The sequence below is a fragment of the Strix uralensis genome, chromosome 3, assembly GCF_047716275.1.
Source record: "Strix uralensis isolate ZFMK-TIS-50842 chromosome 3, bStrUra1, whole genome shotgun sequence".
Lineage (NCBI taxonomy): Eukaryota > Metazoa > Chordata > Aves > Strigiformes > Strigidae > Strix > Strix uralensis.
In genome coordinates, this window is record NC_133974.1 from 84,179,676 (window position 1) to 84,201,530 (window position 21,855).

Here is a 21,855-nt window from a genome sequence, read left to right on the forward strand (position 1 = left end):
TGGATCCAAGAATAGAAATTAATTCAGTGTGCGAATCTGTGGCTCGCGATGGTTTGTTTCACACTGAAAAATCCCATCTGCATTTTTATTCATGGACATGGTACTGATCATTCTTTAATCCCTCTGCTGTTCTGCATCCTTACATTAACATCAAGAGATGTTATTCTCTCTAATTTTAATGTAGTCACATGAATTATGAAACAGTACATGAAGTATCTTTTCTCGCATTCTTGTCTTATTTTTGTGGTGCTTACTAGCTCAAGCAAGCCTTTATGAATATCTATTGTCTTAAAAAGATATAATGTAGAAATAGCTAATCTTCTATTTTAACTTGATCTATGATGCCTCTCACCTTTAAAACCCTCTGTGGAAAAACTCTCTAAATTTTATTTCCATTGGAGTTTGTATGGTGCACCAAAAAGTTTGCAAGAAAACATCCCTGAAAGTTTTAGAAAAGCATATGGAAGATGGGAATACACCCATCGTTACTTTGGTCACTGCTGCATGACTTAAAGAATACAATATGGTGAATGATACATGTAAGAGTATTGTGGGAGTCTGAAATGCAAACATGGGTTCTGCAAAAAAAAATGTTCTGTTTAAACTTCATTGGCTACTTTGTCTTTAATACTATAAAAAATATGGGCAAGATAGGTTTATAATGAAGTTTTGATTAAACTGCCACCCACTTTAAATAAATGTACACATTACTAATGTCTGAATAAGTGCAAACTATGTGATTATAGTTCACGTTATTATGTCTAGACACGTGCTAGTTGAACTGACAAATAATATTATTTTAGTCCCAACAAAACCCAACCTTTCACTTAAGTCGGAAAATTTCTTTAATGTATTGAAAATATTACCCTACACTGTGTAAGCTGCTGTTTATTAGCCTTCCCTCCTTTTTATGCAGCCAGGTATTTCCTGTGACTGCATGATAACCAACAATACCGTAAGTTCACTCCATAATAACTGGCACTTAAAAGAAAGTAAGAATCTTCTGAAATCCATCTCAGTGAAATGTGTAGCATATAGTTGTAAGTAACCTCATTTTCAAGTTCAGCCTGTATTTCTAGCCTCTAAACTGACAAAAATAATTATTCCCTGCCAAAGGGAAAAGATCCAGCAGACCTGCGGTTTTTAACATGCTAGTTTTGAACCCTAAGGGAAGATAGAGGGTCCTCAAAAACGTTCAAAGTGCTAAATAAGAAACATGAGCAACTAAGCAGCAGGTGTAAAATCAAGTAAGGGACCTTCTGACCACTGAAATAGCTTCCAAGATCTTCAAATCAAAAACGCTGATACACTGTGACAGGTGGAGAGGTCAGGTTGCAGTTGTAGGATGATGCTCATAAACATGATGCTCCTATGAGGACAGACTTGGGTAAGGAACTGGTTCTTTGCAAGGCAGTTGTCACTGTCATAGTTCAGTTTCTCTGATATACTCAACAGACAAACAGCAACCAGCAAAGATCCTTACAGCCTGCATTCACACACAGATTTGTCCATTTCTGCAGGACACAAGCACAGAAACTGTAACCATATTATAACAAAGGGAAAACACCTGTGCCATTTGATGAGCTAATAATACTATTGAGAAATACATTTGCAATACCAGATTTTTTTTTAAAAAAAATAAACCAATTCCCAATCTCAAAAAAAAAAAAAAATTTAAAAAAAGCATTTAAAGACCCAACTGACCAGTGACTGAGCTGCTGGAACTAGTCCAAACTAGTCCAGATTCATTTGTTTTTACTGCATATTTTAGCTTAAAGAAAAAGCACTTTTCTAATAGCAGTGATAAATTCAAATAGCTTAAAATTAAACGTAGTACAGTCTCAAAATCATAGACAACATCTTGCTCATTTTCATAAATCACCTAGAACAGCAAACTACTTATACCTGTGTTTCACTGAACACAAGTGAAAATAAAGGAGAAAGACTTGTTCTACTGGCCAAGACTTACATGTATTGGTGAAGCAGGATCAGGCTGAACGCTCTAAAAAACAAAACAGAAAATAAAAGTTTCCTTACAGGATTTTGCCTTCGTAGAATTTACAAGAAATTCAGCAATTGCATATCAACTTGTGTTCTACCTTTAGGAGAGAATACTGGCAGCTGGCCATCACGAGACAGAACAACAGAACCCAGATATCTTTACAGAAGCCCTGATTCAGAGTCAGGAATCCAAGAAGTGAAACAAGAACTACTAGAAAGACAGCAAATACGTTCTCCTTTATATCTTCTGTCCTATATGAATAAAAGTGTTAAGAGAATTACAATTAGTTATATATTCATTAGAGCAAGGCAAGTCCATCTGCAGCTGGTATGAACTGTCAGTGCTGGATCTGAGATTTTGCTCCCAAAACTACATTTCCATGTTCGACAGTATTTCACCCCCATGCCAAAGACCTTATTCACCAAAATGTATAGAAAAAAAGGCATATGCACTGAAGTCCAGCACTCTCCAATCTCACTTCCCAAATAGAATTCCACAATGGAGCTGATTTGAATGTAGGCAAGTGTATGTTTATTTAAAAGAAACAAAACACAACCAAAACCACAACAAGAAAACAACCACAAAAAACCAACACCCAAACACTTTTAAATGAGGAAATAAGCATTAATTTAATGAAAAAATATATGTCTAACAACAAAGAATTAGATGAAAGACCAAATTCGTCATCTGATGTTTTATTTATCTGTTCTTTTAGAACACAGAAGCTGAGATAAAAAACAATGTTAATATTCAGGCTATAACAAATGCGTTTATCAGCAGATGCTTTCCATGCAATTGAAACAGAGAGATAAGACACCACAGATACGTAAGTATCTGCTCTGGACCTAAGCTCCCTGACTATATAGCCTGATTTCTGCAACATGTAAAACTGTCATCTGAAATTTCTGCTGTGAAGCCCCCCATATCAACACATATGGCACAGCACCCACCCAAAAGCAGAGACAGGAGAGCCAGCAGCCATTAGGTTTGTAGGCTAACATGTCTGAAGGTCCTAGTAGTCCGGTAGATTACCACATGAGGCATAATAGCAAAGGGTACTGCCTGCAGAGTCAATGCCAAATGAAACTGAGGGACTAGAAAAAGGAGAGATGCCAAAACAAGAAATTTTCTCTAAACAAATAAACCTGAACTGGAACAGAGGGAACAGCTGAAAGATCTCCTCCTGAATATCACACCACATTTTTTTTTTTTTTTAAAAAGATTGGAGTACTTGGTTTACAATACCCTAGGACCCCTCCACTTCTGTATTTTTGCACAAAAACCTGTTTTTCTCATCAGAAAGCTCAGACCCATTGGATCCAACAGGTGAGAGTCAAATTAAAGACTATTCTACAGGCTCGGTGCTCACATGAATCAAAGCCTCTACCCTTGAAGTCAAAGGGTAACAAGAACCACCAAGATCAACTCTGAAGAAAAACATTTTCTTTAACTTAAAGCAAACATGCATCTATCTACTCAACCACATATAAGACACTAATATAATGTTCATTTCTTCCTTCTCCAGTGGTCTGCATTGCTCTAGGGACATGTGGAGCCACCCACTGTAACACCACATAGAGTTGCATTAAAAAAAGCTTACCTGTCCAACAACGCCAACAAGGTAAGACGATCGTACCAGACTTTAATCCATTTGCCAGGGAATATAATAAATCTGTAAAAGTGCCTGTTCAGTTTCCGTTGTGCTGAAGAACATGAAGAATCCTCAGGGTCCTGGCTGGGTTGCTTTAAAAAATAAACAAACAATCCAGAAATACACAAAAACTCTTTCATATTTGACATATGGCTGCCAGCAAAACAGGTGTTTAAAAGGCCAAATTTACATGAAGTTTCAGATATTTTATTTTTTTTCTAAAAGGGATAGTGGGAGCATATTTATTTTCTTCATTTTAAATTAGAAACAAAAATATCACACCAGCTTACTTACTGCAGATGGACAGAAGCTACACCAGTTGTGGAGCTCAACAGTGATAATATGCTTTAAACACAAATATTAAATATTAGTTTAAAAAATAATTATTTTTTAGACCCGATCCACTGCTTGTCTAAAGTGGTTTTTTTAAGATTTTTCCATGCATCAGGCTAATTATAGCCCAATGCTATAAAAAACCACACGATAAGACAAATCCTTGTTTTTAATCAAAAAAATCAACTAGGCTTTAAGGCCTACAGGCGTGACTTATCAACTCTCTTTCCAGAACACTGCTTTGTTTATCTTTCCTGAGATGCTTCTAATACCACATCAGGTGCACATCCTCAAAAACAGCAAGAGAAGAAAAAAAAAATTGCAAAAAAAGCACAAGCAGCATAAACATCACTAGTCTCTAATCTTACCATCACAATCATAAATCCATCCTTTTGAATATTGCTTTTGTCAGATTCTAAGGCCTTTTCTTCTTGTCTGTTTGAACTACAGCATTTCAGATCTCCTTCAACTCTACACCTGTACTCCTTCACCAACACTTGTGGGGAGGGAGGCTTATCTACAGACCATCAGCCGAGACTGCAAAGTTAGACAACAGAACAAAAAAACCTCGGCAAAGTCGTGATTTCTTTCCAAGGTACACTAATATTGGGGGGGCGGGGGGGGAAATCACTTATTTTTCTTTCAAGAAGAATTTGAGATTTCTAATCACAGTAAAGTCTAGTGGTTTTCAACCTCCTTCTAGTCTGCCCCATCTCCATCATTGTTAGAGATCAACATAAGATAACAAATATACCTATTATGGAACTCTAGGCAATGTTTACATTAGAATTATTTGTGTTGGATTAACTTCCTTCGTCAGAGAATGTGATTTCTGTGTGAAGTCATTAATCATCTTCTTGAATGGTGACTGTTAGCAAAACACTTTTTTTTTTTAAACAACCTGTCCACCTGCACAAGGGAATTGTTAAATTTTCTCTCAGATTATTGGAATAATTTCTAATCTTCACTTTCCTGGAAAGCAAATTTTATGCATAATTTACATGTAACAATGTATTGCTGCATGTCAGCTGGGAACCAACTCATTGATATCCTCAGTTAGTTGAAAAATGTGAGGTAAAACAGGCTAGCTTAAGCTCTGGAGAAAGAAATTGAAGTTTATGCGTTTTACCTCATGCCTCTGATTGACTAAAGTGTACAACCATGCAGTGCTGGGTAGCTCAGCCTCTATCGGCACAGGACAGAAACTCACTCATGTTTCTGAGTGTTCAGACATGCAAGACGATGTTGGGCTGTTTGGCATTCTTTCACTTATTAACAATTCCAAGTAATTTAAAAGCTGTGAGACTGATTGCAATCCCTTCCCCATACTGATTTTAAAATCTAAAAGTAGTTTAAGTACTCCAAATTTTAATATTTCTACTAGTACCACTTTAAAAAGTCACTTAATTATGGAGTTGGGGCATTTTTAAAGAAAAAATATATTTTAAAATATTACAGTTGCTAATACTGGCACAGTTCTATTTCTCTTGGGTCCTATTTCCCAACAGAAAGTAATGTGAAACAATCAACTGCAATCATTAACTTCAAGTCATCTAATCTAGATTGCTCACTATAACTAAACAAAAAAAAAAAATCAAAATGGTGGCAAAGAGTCCATTAAAAACACCTGAGGATCTGATTGTTCAGTCTTTGGAACAGCTTAAGACATATTTAACTGAGTGCGTAAGTGAACATTTTGGCTCCTGAGGAACTGTAACGTTTGGATGAAGTCCATTACATGAGGCTTGCAGTATCTGGGCTGGAGTCAGATTTTGAAGCTGTGTTTGGGAAACTCTGTGACTAGCCCTAAGCAAGTCACTAAGTCTAATTGTGCCTCCTATCAAAAAAGGGCTTACAAAAATTCACTTCATAAAATTATATGGTGTCAGAGACAGTCTGAAACCCTAGCTTCATTGAAATCAATGACAAAACTTTTCCTGACTTACACAGGCTCAGAATTTCATGTTTAAGAAAAAAATCAGAAACCACAAAGTTCTGAAATTACTGCCTGGCCTTGTTACAAACTTGCTATGTGATCTTGAGCAATATGTCTTACTTCTTAATGGTGCAGTTTTCCCAGAAGGGGGGGGGGGGCGGGGGGGAAGGCATGATAATTGTTCTCTAATTTACAGGCAGTTTACAGGATTATAAATATCTGGATAACATCTGAGTCTTTAGATGAAAGTCTCTGCCCAAATCTGAAATACACAATTCAGGATAATTTCCTGATTTTGAATTTAAAATAGTTTCTTCATACAAATTGCTTCTAGCTTTAAGTTCCTGTGCAAAATCTAAGAAGAAAGATAATTAACTGGCATTCTAAGGTTATTCATAAATATCAAACTAGAAGTTGCCATGGAAGAAAAGAAAAGGTTAAAGCTATTATAAAAAGGAATTGTAAAAACAGATTACAGCCTTAAGCCATTGGTCACAGACCCCGAATACCGTAAAGTTCAAGTATGTCCACATATTACCATACAAACTGAACTCCGAAGGCCTTTTTCTTTTACCAGCTGCATTGAGGAGGTGGCTTTGACATTCCACAACAGACATCCAGAAGTCTGGTTGCCCAATTCAGAAAAGGAAAACCAGACAGACATGAGGTTTTAGGATAGTAACAAATCTGGAATAAACACTTCATACTATTAAAATCTGGTGGTGTGTCCAAAATCCTAACAGCTGTGTCTTCTTTCTTTCAAATGACATAAGACTGAAGACAAAAGATCAACTTTTTAGGTGACAGAGTCTTTAACTACTCCCCTAGGACACTACTCAGTGTCAGTAGAAAGCAGCTGAATTGCATCCATCAACATTAAATACATCTTCTCCCACATGAGCAATACACCAGGCAAAGTAGTACAGAAAATCAACAAAATTGTCTCAGGAACAAGCCTGCAGCATTTGTTTATAAAGCAGTTTATCAGAATGCTAGAAACTGAGATATTACAATGTACCCGTGGGCTTTCTGAAAGGGTCCTTCGTGCCACCATCAGTAGGAGCTGCTGCTGAAGTGCGCTTGCTGCTTGATCCCCAGAAGATGGTTCTTGGCTCTCTGAAGTGGTAGTACTAGAGGAGCTGAACTGTATTTCACTGTGCACAGACGGGAGAAAGAAAAATACTGTTTTAAGAAGCAGTATTTTTCTAGTATTTCTGAAACATTTCAGGAAGAAGCCTGTAACTACATTACTGGTTGGCTCACAGGACATGAAGCCTTCCACCTCCAAACCTGAAATCTAGCCCAGGCCCACAAAGCAGTTAATGCCCAAATTTAGATACACATGGTCTACTGCATCCACTGCAGAGAAACAGATACTTCTTTACCATAATTTTTCTCATCCTGAGATGAACACTTACAATAAATCACACTTCAGAATTGCCTTTTTCTGTCCACTGACAATAATTCAGGTCAAGACCTGCATATTTACAGACCAAAACTGCAGGGTAGCTACTGCAGAGATCCTGGATTAGCTTTCAAACAAGCTCACTTAGGTACTAAGCTAGTCTGGCCTCATCTGCACTGAATTCAGTGAGTACTAATTTACCCTACTGAGAATTCAAGCTACAAGACCTTCCTTCTGCCCTAGCAGGATGACAAAAATACATGGGCTAATTCACATAAGGCTAGCTCAGGTATTCCACGTACTGAGCATAAATTCACCCTGGGAAGGCCCTGAGCAAGATGCTATTTTCCCCCTCCCCCGCCCCGTGTTTACTGCTTTATGTTGTAGATACAGCACTTAAATGGTTTACTTGAGGAAATCTTCTGCACATATGGCAGCAATATCTGTTGGGTTGCAAAAATGGTTTGCTACCATGACATGACTGACTGGGTCCCAGCAAGAACTATATTGAAATGAAATAATTGTTACTTGGATAAAAGATCTATTTTGAATACTACTTGCTTATTCTCTTCCAAACGGGGTTTATATATCAGGCACCCTGCTCTGAGCATATTACCCCTCTGCCTCTGGATGCCTGCCTTGGGCTCTTATTACTTTCATAACTGCATGAGGTGAAAACACTTCAGTGCTCATGCAAGGTACTCATACCTGTTGTTCCTATTTTCCATAAAGGAAAGACAAGCAGGAAGAAAGTAGAGCAATCTGCCTACATTCAGCCAGGAAGCCTGTGGCAGAGGAAAGAATAAAACTCTCATCTTGCATACCCTATGCTTGCCCCGAAGCCACCTTATTAATTTTAGTTAACCTTCCTTGTCTTTGGGCACCAATTCTCCAAGCCTGTCACGGAACCCTTGTTAATCTCAACAAAAGGGGCTTTAAAATTGTGGCTGTCCTGTACATAACTGGCTGTTAACTTACACTGAAGTGGCTAGCACTGCACTGGGATCAGGTTCAGTGTCTGGATTACTTAGAAGCAGGGCTGAAGAGTCACATCAACAGCTTGAAACACGCGCTCTCTCCTTCTCCCCTCCAGGACTTGCTAGCTCTGCCTGGACCAACAGGAACACGAGCAGCCTTGGGATGTCACCAGAGGAGCCATCAGGCCTCTGGTCTCTGAGCCAGACAGTTTAGTTTTTTCAAAGCCTTGATTGCTATCAGGCTTGGATCCCAGACCTGATATTCACCATCTGCCACTCCAGCAGAGCTACCAGCTGAGTAGAAAAGAGGACGCCCCACGTTCCTGACCCTAATGGCTTCCCCTGCACTCCCCACTCCTCCTACTACAGGCAGAAGCATGATCTGCTCTACAGAGTCAGGACAGCTGTCATGTTCCCTCTGGGGGCCAGTAGGAAATGAGGACTTGGTCCAACTCAAGCCATTCTGTGATGTCCCAGCCACGAGGCAACCCTCTGGAAGAAGGTATCTCCTTTGTGGGAGCACATCTCCTTTGTTTAGCACCTTGTCAGTGGTCAATAACAAAAGAGTACAGAAGGGATGGGAACAGATCCAAGATCCTGGATCTCAATCAACAGATTTAGGCAGGTAGAAAGGGGAGGAAGGCTAGAAGCATACCTCCGAGGTGGAAGATTCTCACAGATAAGGACTACAGAGGACAGCCATGCCTTTTGCAGATTCTGAAGGGTGACCTTGTCCAGCTTGAAAGAAACCAATGGATTTTTTTTGTTTGGTTGGTTTTTTTTCCTTGGGATGAGCTGTGCTGTTCCTTGTCATTGTGGGTGCAACCCTGGGACTCCCTGTTCACAGCAGGAAAAAGGCAAGCACGGCCCAGGGTATGGAGGAACACTACTACCCTAGGAATTCCTGCCCAAAAACATGACCCAATAAAACAGCAGGGGTATAGAACAGTGGCTGCTCATGCCTTCCTTCTTAAACGAAGAGTCAGTCTCCAATATCTTTCTTCATCTTTAGCTGTCTTTCTACAAAAGCCAAGTGTAGTCAAGAGTATTTCTAGATTAGACCATGTCTTTTATCCCACGTTTACCAAGAATGGAAATGGCAGAGGGACAGATAGATAGGCCAAGATATTCCCCTGGTACTCAGCTCTATCAGTTCTTAGAAATCAAAATTCTTTTACTCATAAGACTTCTTCCAAGAATAAACATAAGAGACCAAATCATCTCCCATCAGACTTGAAGAAAACCAAAAAGCCAAGAGAGCTCATAGGGTGTTTTCTGTTTACAGAAAAAAATCCATCGTTCCCCCTATCAGCAACTGGCAGAAGAGCCTGCAAGCAGCTGGGACACTGACTGTGGGAAAAATTCAAAAACTTCGTAGGCCTGAAAAGGCAATTAGGGCAGAGAAGTTGGGAAGGCAGAGCTAGCAAAACAGTAGTTCCAACATCAGAAGCCATCATCCTGCTTCATCTGCCTCCTACTCCTTTTATTCATCAGCCACATCTCTCTGTGTCTTCTTACTCTTTCCTCATCTTCTGTTCCCCTCAGATCTTGTTTGGCATTTTTTTCTTCCTTATCCCTAATTTCCACACATTCTGACGTTCACTTGCTACCCCCCTGATGCTGAACTGCTTGTACAACTACTTAGAAGCTGTATGTCTCATCAGATGACATTGTTATGACACAGAGCAAATACCAGTGCAATGGTGGTGTTTGTGTTTCTGTAAGCCTATAAACTAGATTCCATAAATTTATTACCATATATAAATAGGAGCAAACACTCTCTAATCATAAAATCATTATAACAGACCTGATCACAGTATAACATGGAATCTTGCTAAATAGAAAATCTGGTCATTTGCAGAATCAAATTAATGTTATCAATATCTACTACAGTAAACTGCACTGCTAATGTAAGCAAAGGTATAATTGAACTAAATTTTGAATAATAAATTATTAACTAAAAATATCTTTGATAAACATACAACGATGCTGATCAAATGCAAAAGATACATAGCACCCTCTACCGGTAACTGGTTATAAAATCAGTAATTTTTTTCTGGCTCATAATTCAGTTTTGTAAGAACACTGAGTAAACATAAGCTAGTTGAGCAATCATACAACACTGTGAATGTTTTAGTATAACCACATAGCACTGGAAAAATCGTCCTTTTCCCTCTCTGATTAGTCTGTGACAGTTGCCTTATACCACCGACCATTTGGCCCAAGCCACAGCCTGTCATCCCCTTTGTTAAGCATTAGCTAGCCTTAAGTCTGAATATCTGTCAAGGTGAGCTTATTATACAGGCATGCCACAAAGAATTCCCCATTAATGAAGTTGTTTTGCAGGTCTTGGTTAAATTTCATTTTAACCTGCATATAGGAGAAAGGACAAGGAACCTTGTAACCAACATTACAACAGTCACAATAACAAAGCACCTTCTTCTTGGTCCTCATGTGCTTAAAGCCAGAAAGATCCCACTAGACTGCTTCAGGCAGCTGTCTGGGTCACTACAAAGCCTAACAGTGTGTAACAAATATCCACAGCGATAATAAATCATATAGCTAAAAGCTATTCGCAATACTCACTAAAAACACCACTCAAGTCAAAGCAGCTATGGCTGTGACATTTGAAGAAGAGCCAGAGCGAAGCTCCAAGTTGGGAATCTCCCCTTCTCCACATTTAGTGAGCAATCACTTCTGAGGTATTGGTCTGAGGTGCATTCAAAGTACTTGCCGAACTGAGATCTGAGCAATCCAGTTGTACAAGAGTCAGGTAGTGCTAATGACATAGCGGGAATTCCAAATGCCCTTAACTTTCAAGACAGTCAGTTTGTGGTACAAACACAGGTATCTGAACTGACACTGAAAGTACTGGACCAGCAGCAGCCCAGAGCTTGCCAACGCTGCCTCTGTCACTCAATGCTGTTGCTTATGTCTTCCTACCACTACACCTCAGCAGCTTTGCTCCTTCTCACCTAAAATGGCCTCCCTACCATTTCATGTCCCAATAACTTTTACACCTCATCACACAGGCCTCTTGCTACATCTCTACTCATTGCTCATCAGGTCTCCACTACAAAGCTGCCACCATTAATCTGACCACAGTATTGCACAATTTAGGATTGAGATTAAATCCACTAGTTGTGGATATTGCCTTTCTAAGCAGCAGATGATTTACAGTCCCCATTTGTACTACTAAATAATAAAAAGGCTTAAAAAACTAAAAAGCAGCTTAAAATAGATAAGAAAACTGAAATATGCAAAAGTGAGAGCAGCATTAAGACTGGATAGTGATGTGACAAACCCAGTCATATCAAACATGGAAAAGGGGAAGGCAATCTTCACTTCTTCACTTTTTTTGGTAAGAAAATGATAGTTTCAGAAAGAATACAATTAATTCAGAAAGCATTACACCCTTACTTCTCTGTACTCGGATTTTTTTTTGTTTTGATAACAAGCATGTAAATTGATAATTTGTAAGCCTATTACATTTCAGAGCAAAGATAAATGTACTAATAACTTTAAAAACAAACAGCATCTACTAGCTAATAAACCAGAGGATGCGTTTTGAGAAGATGCAGCTTTACTGGAATTAATGTATTAACAGCACCCACGGTTCCATTATCTCCAGAGTATTTTAAAACATCCCTTTTAGTTCTCCTTATGAAAGGGTGGGGGAAGAGAAGACAGTCCCAAAAGCTGGAGGACTACCGAAGCTCCTAGTCCTGAGCAGGATTTTGCTGCCATCATGTGGCAGCAGCGCCCCCTCTCATCTCCCGAGTTTGCTTCCCTGCTCTGTGTCCACAGAGTGAAAAGGGGGCTAAAACCCCCTACAAATATAAGAAAGGATTTTAACTGGCCAAGCTAACACAAGGGTTTCCTCCTGTTCCTAGCAAGCAAGCAAGCAGGAAAATGCTACTGAGTTTGTAAAAAGTACTTTTCAGAAAAATCAGTGGCTTCATTATAATTCAAACATTACTGTTTTTACTGTGTACACGCACACACGCATCACACTCATTTATATGTTCAAGCAGCACTATGCTCAGGTGATCAGTTCATCTGAAATCACTGAATCCCAAAAGGAACTATATAGCGTTTGTTGCAACCATTTCAAAATGTGCCCGGCTGCAGAACTGCACAACCTGCCAAGCAGCTTTAAGAAACCTTTAAGAGTCAGCAGCCTATCACTAGAGCAGTGAGTGATCTTTGTTATTTGGGTCACCTTGCTGAGAAATATAAAGATGTTTTAGTGATAAAGTCATTCTAAAATGGCATTTTGAAACACTGAAAATGAAAAAAAAAATCTATTTATATGTCTACTTTATCCTGGGGAATAAACCGCAAAGGTTCAGGGAACATACTGAAGTATTAATGGACTTACACAAGAGACATACAGTACCACTGAGGCATTCAGATAAGATACTTTCATATAGTATAATGCACTCAAGCAGCTTATTCAAGGATGTGAGTGTAAATCAAATAAGTTAACTCACTGATTACTTTTGCCCAGGGTCAGAAGCACTAAGCACTCCACAGCTGTACTGGCAGGTAACTTAAATTCTTAGAACTTGTTAGTCACTGTTTTGCTGCAACTACTTCTTTTTAACTTACTGGCCATGCTGTTGCTGAAAAAAATAATATTCTCAAAGCAAACAAAAATTTAGGCAAAATTTTTTTTCTTAATGGAGTTCTTTATCTGTACTGCAAAGCATTTTAGACTCAAACTGTAATATAGCTTCTTAGAAGCCTGGTTTTAGTGTCAGAGCCTCATCTAAAACCATGAGGAGTTTAGAGGACCAATTGCTCAGACATAACATGCAAAGTGCAATATGAATGCATGAATTGTATTGGTATGGATGAACCATGCGCAATAATAAAATATACATAAATACATTTATATACATAAAATTATGTTAATAATTATCTACATAAATTTAAAAATGATACATGACCAAGAAAGCAGGAGAAGGCTGAAAATAGAATAATTATTTTTTTAAAAGTATACAGCAAGTTAGGTGTATATGTACAATTGATTTCAAGTGAAAGCCCAAGTGTCACTTAGGCAGGAAGGAGAATCTACAGTTAAGATAGAAAGATGGATATTTTGTGAAGGCTGGGCAATCATTCTTTCTGCTTCAGTTCTCAAATATTTCAGCTGCATGCCATACATCCATTTCTGTGGCCTATCTCACGTATTTAAACTCCAGCTTCTATTACACATATGCAGCACAATACCCTCCTGATGCAATTTATGGCTACTGCTGACGGTTGCCAGACACATGAAGTGATAAACTGCAGCAAGAGGTCCAGCACTTAAACCTATATATGCATTTGAATGAATCAAATGCTTTTGCAACACGATGTTGTGTTGCTGTCAGTAAAAACTTGGAACATTCTGAAGAGACACCAACTCTATCTCTTTAAAATCAATACATGTGTATAATGATACCATCCTGCACAGAACTGGAAGGTTCAATACAGTTTTCTTCTCAGGTGTTTTAACACAGGAGAGAAGGAAATGGGCTCAAGAATACAAGCAGAATTCTTATAAGTTGCATTCACTAAAATGCTAAAACCCAGAATATTTCTTGAAAGAAATATAACTGGCCAAATGCTTCCACAGCTTGTGTGGGCACTACTCCAGTTGGCTTTAGAAGATCTAATTCTTGATTTGAGACACAGAATTGGCTTATCCTCAAGAAGCAGTGCTAAGCTTTTTTTCTACTCAAGAAAAAAACCTCCACAAAAAACATTTTTCCTTGGAGCTATACACATCTCAATTTTTCAGCTAACACAGAGAGCATTCCCAGGTTGGTACGGACATATCCACATCAGGATTTTGTGTATGGACCACCTTCTATAATTTTGGAAGTGTAGTTAACCATAGCAAATACATGTCTGTACACACACCAAAGAAACCTCTGTGTTTTAAATAGAAAAAATGGCAAGGATGCAGAGAAAAGTGCTCAAACACCCATGAATACTACTGAGTATCTAGCATGACCCTACACTGTCATGCTCTTCAGGGATGATTTTTAATGATCTGTTCTCATCTCAGATCTGAATACCCATGAACATGTCAGAGATGAACTGCAATTTACCTGAGCAAAACAGCATGGGGAAAATACAAAACATTTTTTTGAAATAAATCCATCCCTTCTTGAAATTAAATTTCTTCACATTAGCTAGCAAAATGCTATGCTGAAATAAAAATCATTGTGATAGATCATCAGTAAAACTTACGGAGGAAAACGTCTGAGTTTCACAGTGCTATCATGCCTGTGAACTGCTTCAGGCAGTACAATTGAAGTTTTGGATAGTTTATTCCTGATTGGAAATATCTGCAAAATTATTTGAAGCAGAAAAGCAGAAAGAACAAATAATTTGAATGCAGCATCATTAGAGCATTTCGCAGATTATCATGTGAATATAGCCAGTTATTTAACAACTTTATACCTAACAGTATTATATTTTGATATTGGATGTTGTGTTCAAGGTTTCTCCAAACACTATTCCTTTCATTACTAAGAACACAATTCTAGACACAGTAAAAATTTAGGATACATTTCTAGTAGGAGCAGAACTACATAGAAACTATTCAAATAGTAAAGTGTGTTACATTAGTGCCTTCAAGTTTATCATAAACTTTTTTTTTTGGAATATAAGGAACGGGAGTTGAAACAGGCTCTACATTCAAGTAGTATATTATTTTAGTACCAGTTTACATTAGTTGAACAGAGTTTTTCATAGATGTGAAACCCAGAAGGACAACATGCCTGTAGATCAACCTCTTATATTCAAATAATTTAGAACAACAAAGCAGTATTTTCATACACACGTTGAGGACAGCTACATTATCAAGAGGTATCAAATACTGACACGTTTTTCTTCAATATGTATGTACACAAATGCTGAAGGCTCTCAACCTTCTAAACAAGAACATCAGTATGCAAAGAAAGCACATTTAGAAAAGTCGTTAAACATTTAAAAATATACTAGCCTTTTACGGTGACTATGCACAGAATATGAGATTGCTGTTAAATTTATGTATTGGCATTGATATATACTTTATGGCCCTATTAGCCTCTCTACTGGGGACAGATCATGCAACTCATGCAAAAATCATTAATTCTACTACTATAATTATTGTAATTTTAGGGGTTTACGCTTTCATTGATATCTATGAGCCACTTTACAGGTAATACCTAGATAATATGATAGCTCACATTTACCTTTTTGACTGCTTTTCAAAACTGACTCAGTTAATTACAAGAGACATTCAAGGTAATTAAAGAAATTCCTGGGAAACATCTGCTTTCTGTCAGAGTAGCAGACAGAAAAGGTGAGTCAGAGTGACACCTCCTTATTTGTAAGACATGTTTTAACTCCATCTTGTTTCTCCTGACCCAGAAGACAACTGTACACCTTAACAGCGCTTCAATGAATACATTATTTCACCTTGTTATTTAAGGATGTGTTCTTGTTAGTGATTGTGGCTTTTACTTTGAATCGTGGCAATCTAATGGGAAGAATTTAAATTGAAATTGTAACTGTTCTGCACTGGTAAGATGTAAACCTGGTCGCCATTTGGTGAGAAGTCAAACTAACCGTGCAAAAAAGCAGTTCATGCTTATACCAGGCACCCATTTTACACAAATGTGAACTTTCCCATCCTTATCTGCCTTCCCATAAACCAAGTACATACTCAAAACACACAGCATAGAAACATTAAGGATTCACTGTAAGAGAGACAAAGGCTGGTAAAGAACTTAATGCAATGAGGCAAAAGAATGGTTTTCAGGATGAGAAAGCTATTTCCAATTTCTCACTCCAAAACAGATTCAAAATGTCTTTCTGTAACTAGTTTCTAATGTAATCCATAAAATGAGAATACAGTTTACACTTTGTCTTGTCAAAGCTTGTCACAAAGCAATTTATGGCTAGAGGTGAAGTTGGCAAGGTAATGGGAGCATCAAATTTAGAGGCAATTAGCTCAGCAGGGAACCCATTCCACAGGGACTGCTGGCAAGAGGTGTTGCTGGCAAGATAACAGACAAAAGCAGGGTCAGGGTAATTACGTGGACAATAATTGGGGAACTGACTAGCTACCTGCCAATGTTTAAATAACTTACCAAACTCAGTAGCAAGAATCACCTGTCAAAGTGAGGGTTAAGATGAAAACAGGAATTATCCTTTTTTGGTGATCATTACAACATAAAAACCTCCTTTAAATTTAACTTGGCTAACTTCAGTTTTTAAATATTTTAAAAGCTGGACCAGTGAGAGGCAATTTGGTGTGAGACAAATATGGAGACAATTTGAAACAATTCTAATTCTCAGTAACCTCTGGAAGAATTTAGAAATTATTAATAAGAGACTGTTTATGCTACATTAGGAAGCTCTGAAAATTTCCAGGACAAAGATTGCAGGTACAGGTAATATCTTTCATTAGGACAACTACTATAGTTGAAAATGCAAATGATAAAACTAAAAAAAAAAAAACCAAAACCAAAAACAAAATAATCTGGTGGAATATATATTAATATTGATAAGCTGAAGAATACTCCAAAGATCATCTCACAACACTGCAGAAACAAAAAGAGGTGACACACCCACGGATATTTGACAAGAGAAAGTGTAATTCCCTCAAACAGTATTGCTTCCAATGTCAAGGAGCCTCTGAAGGAAGAAAGCACAGACTCCTTCAAACTTAGACATCTGCTTTCTCTGGCACATTGTAATCCATTGTTGTCCATCTCTTTACCAGCCCTTTGCAAGCAAAGGAAGAGCAGGAAGCATGCAAAAGCAAAGAACAAAAAAAAACCATAACACAGCATCACTTCTGTGACAGAGCAGCATTGTTAAGGTTTTGCATTATTTGTGAGAAATGGATTTCAGAAGCCAGGCCAAGAAGATAAGATAAAATGTTTACAGGCCATAGAAATACTACTTTAATTTCAGTTTGTAATAATCTGTTGTGAAATGCCAGACCGGTTAAGACTTTACTACTGGAGGAGACAATAGTAGAACTCAATAGACAGAAATAGCAAGTTATAATTTGAATTTAAGATCATTAAACATTAGTCTGCCTGCCTCAAGGCCTTCTTTAATAACTTCTTTTGAGTAATATTTAAATATCTTCTCCAGTTTTGCATAACTTTGTTACAAGGTATTTACCTATGGCAAATTCATAAGGCAATTACATTATTCTTGACAAATCAGCCTGAGTTCATACCCTTCCCACTCAAAATTCCTTCCCCCTTCACCAGGGGCAGTGCTACCCAGAAGTGCCACAGCTCCTAGCATGCCAGCGCCTCTGATCTCCTGTTTCTCTCAATAGCACAGCCCCAAGCAAGAGGCCTCTTGCCATCACCTGGTCAACTCTCCTCCTCATAGAGCACCACATCAGGGCACAGTCCATGCATGTCCACATAGTTACTCCACTGGCTCAACTCAGTTTGACCTTTTACCTTTAGGAACAGCTTAATCTTAACACTATAAAGCAAGCATGATCAGTGAGAAGTGTCTTAAGAGCTTATACACATCTACTGCAGACCTACCAATCGTTCTCCATGAGCTTATTCTAGATTCTGAAATCTAGGCACCCCAAGACCAAAACCCTATCCCTCCTATTGAAGAAGGATGCCACCTCTTGTGTTGAGGTATTAATTTTTTCCTGCATCCTCATAAAATCTAATTTGGATTACTCATTAATGTATTCAGACACCAAGCCTAAAGCTGTTGTTTCTACACTGTCTCAAGTACTCGTGAAGAAGTACTGTCATCAGAGTCATTGTCTTCTTAGTTAACTTTCTGATGGGACTGAAGATAAGCCAAGGACATCTCAGAGGTGCTTTCCATGTCTCTTTTCTAATATCCTTTCATAACAGCAGCATCTCCTGTTGGTATGGACTACTTGCACAATGAACATCACCACCAGAGGAGAGCCCACCCTCAAGGGGAATAATTTCTGTCAAGAGCTCTCCACAGACAGACTGTAACTGAAGCAATCACTGATTATGCCTTGTGCTTTATTTTATTCTAGTTGCCTTTTTCTTCAGTAATAAAAAGATCATTAGTTAATAAATGTGATTATTTAGCTTATCTTTAATCATGGATAAGGAACTAACCTGACATAAGTGATGTGCAAGCCTGCAGGAGGGGATAGGGGAAAGGGGGAAGGAAAGATGCCTCAATTCCTGAACTGTCTTTAAAGCAGATTTGTCCCTCTATTTTCTATATGCTGTAAGTGTTCCATATGGTCTAAATACAAAATTACTTGATGGTGAACACCTGAATTAAAAACAAAACCCCTCTCCTTCCTGTGCTACCCTTCAGTCTGTGCACAGATCATAAGAACTGTCCACTGAACGAACAGCTTTCACTAATCTCTCTGGCCTAAACATATTACAAACACCAACTTGAGCACTCTTCATGCTTCCTTGTCCTCTTTCCTTGTTTTTCATGTGAACTTCTGCTTTGTATTTTCCTTCATCCTGCTCTGTTCTTGGAAAAGCTCTTGTGTTCTGTCTTCCCATTGACTCCCATACACAAACAGTCCAGGGAACCCACTCATCTTTGCTGATATGTTCTGTTCCCCAGTCTGAACTGCCACTGTACTCTCAGATTTCTGGCAAAGGTGCTGATCTTTGGAAATTAAATGCATGTAAATGGCTGCAAAGAGTATGTGAACTTGCTTTTGTTAACAATGTTTAGCAGACCCCGTATAAATAATTAATATCCTTAGAGGTCTGCAATCCTCAAACTAAAAAATGACATTTAACATAGTACAGGAAGACAGATATGTCACATAAGCATCTAGCAAAGACAGATTCAGAAGGACTTCTTACATGAGAAGGACGATTGTTCTTCTGATAAAAAACAGATTAACTGATAAACGTCAGGGGATAGTAAACTATTTCTGAATTTAGGACAGATTCAAGTTCATAGTTAGATGATGGAGGATGAGGGGAATATTTTGTGCAAGGTGAAACGAAGAGAGTTGCAAGAGTTATATAGCCTCAAACTGTAATGTTTGATTTTAGGTCAAAACTGAACTCTACCTGGTTGGGTTTTTCTATTTTGCTAAAGACAGACAGAACATTTATACTGTGGATGAACTCAAATTATTATTTTTTTTAATCTTCACCCACTATTAAAAGCATTATACTTATGTCTCTCATAATACCGTTCTATCTAAATGCTAACACTGTTCTTAACACGGTCCCAAGCTTTTCAAAAGTCTCCACTGAAAGCCAAACACTTGAAGAACACTATTTACTACTAACAATGACCCTTCTCACCCCCTCACTCAACTTTTCCAAATGCTATATAACAATATGAAAAACATAAAATTATTTAATAAACACATATGAATAGTTAAAATTCTTTTTACAGATATGCAAACAACAGATCACGTTTCCACTCTGAAAAGACCTTTGAAAAAAAGAAAATCGTTCACATATCTTTTCAGAGTGGCAAACTATCATTAGAGATTTGATGCAAGGTGAAAGGCTCTGCTTCCTGTGGATTCTAGCAGCAATGTCACTAGCTGATACTGACACAGCACTAAAAATCTACAAAGGACCCAACCAGCATGGAAAGTGAGCAAGACAAGGTTGAGAGAACAGCTGGTAACAGTCCCACTTACTTTGTTTTATTTACAATCTTATTTATAATCTCCACACATGACTTTGGCTATTCCCAGAAAGTAAAGAAAGCACTCTGTGTAGTTCTGGTTTTCTTTTTCACTTTTCCTTACCAATATTCTTACAAAGCAGTCACTGTTTTAGCATAAAACAAAAAAATGCATACTTTCACATCTTTAGAAGAAGTTAGCACATTTATTCTCCAGTACTCCTCTCTACATGCATCTTTCTCCAGTACTCTTCACATGCATCTTTCACAGCTATAATCAGTTCCATAGCTTCTAGCAATGAAAACTTTTAATTTTTCTAGAAATAAGGGCTTACTTACTGAGCATTTGACATACAATCACAATTTGACAGCTGATGTCGAAAATGTCCTTCCTTCTGACAGCCAGCCTTTAAATAACAGGATCTAATTTCCCCTTCAGAAAATACAGAGGAGAAAATTCAGTTCAGTGATATGATAATATGTTTTACACACAAAGTTTATAAAAAATACATTTTAGGTCAGGCACATTCATAAATACAGTTTTCAGTCTATGCACTACGCTTATTTTAGACTTCAGAAAACAGATTAACATTTGAACAACTGAAAACCAGAGACCAGCCAAAACACAGAAATTACAGTGAAAATTTAAAAGGTATGTAAAGTAAATGCAAAGCCCATCTATCAATGTAAGTTCACTGTAAAACATGAAATCATCAGATTTTTTTCCTTCAGTTCACAAAGGTGAGGTCAGGAGGTACAAAGCAGGGAAAAATTCTGCTAAAACTGTAGCCACTGCTACTCCCTCCTTGCATACACAGCAAAAAAGTGAAAGGTCACTGCTCATTGACCCAGAGGTCATGCCATCTGCCTGACTGGCGGCTGCTGCTCTTAGTCCCATAGTACACCAGAAGCTGCAGGGCTGCAAGCAGGGCCAGGAGGAACTGGCAGAAAACCAAAGTATCTCTGGGGTCACAAACCCAGCCACCATGAGTACTCATTCCACATTGGTTTTGAAGGTAGTTTTAAGGGAAACACAGCTTTTGGGATGTCTGCCTTTCAGAGGTATGGGCCAGTACCTCACAGGGCTCTACAGGGAGTTCAACCAAACCACCACCAAGTATACTACAGCTTCAGCCTCTAGGAACACCTGCAGAGCAAGGTCATACCAAGCACAGGCATGAGGCAAGACTAGGTCACTTGTTAATTCTCTTGAAAGGGGTAGCAGACCACAACTCCGAATGAGAGCAACCACCACATTATCAGAGAGAGTTCAGTCTGAGCCAGCTGAAGAACAAAACAGTAAAAAGGAGGAATGTTCTGCCCAGCCAGGCCAGTGCAAAACTCCTCACCAGGCAGAAAGCACCAGGGGTGGTTCCACAAAGACAGAAGCAGTCTTCTGGTCTAGACAGCATTTTTTGAGAATGATGTTTATCTTCAGGCAGCGTGTAAGCCTCGGGTCTGTGATGGTCACTGGTGGATTTTGAAAACTCTAGTTATTGCTGATCTGACTTTAAATTACTAAGCCCTTTTCTTCCATGCACACAGAAGAACATGCAATCGGTAATAGACAAGAGAAATATCCTTCCAGGGCATTTAAAGTTTCTAAAGAAATTTCCTCACACATTGCAATTATTCCAACTAGGAAACTCACCATTTTCATCTATGAACACGTGCATTGCATCCACGGATAGTTCATCTTGCACAGACGCCTCAGGTCCACTTATTACTTGCAAGACAGAACTGTCTTGCTGAGAAGTTACCCGGTAGATTATCTGCCTTTGCCTGTTGCCCTGGTAACTTGACACAAAAATGTTTCAAAACTACTATGAGGAACTTTTTTCTTGTTCTCAATAAAACAAAAAGAAAGAGAGGTTAATTAAAAGTTTATGTCATTTCTACTCAGTGAAACAAAAC

General features: G+C 38.3%; 1 protein-coding gene across 2 annotated transcripts in view; it reads right to left on the reverse strand.

The window, feature by feature from the left end:
- Positions 1-21,855, reverse strand: part of PCNX2 (pecanex 2) — a 161,367-nt gene that overhangs the window by 116,134 nt on the left and 23,378 nt on the right. For both annotated transcript variants that reach the window (XM_074863133.1, XM_074863134.1), the window contains 6 exons: positions 21,593-21,738; positions 20,281-20,374; positions 6,941-7,076; positions 3,603-3,745; positions 2,100-2,253; positions 1,970-2,002 (listed from right to left, as the gene is read on the reverse strand). In XM_074863133.1, coding sequence (XP_074719234.1) covers positions 1,970-2,002; positions 2,100-2,253; positions 3,603-3,745; positions 6,941-7,076; positions 20,281-20,374; positions 21,593-21,738 — 706 coding nt within the window. The remainder of the gene's footprint in view (positions 1-1,969; positions 2,003-2,099; positions 2,254-3,602; positions 3,746-6,940; positions 7,077-20,280; positions 20,375-21,592; positions 21,739-21,855) is intronic.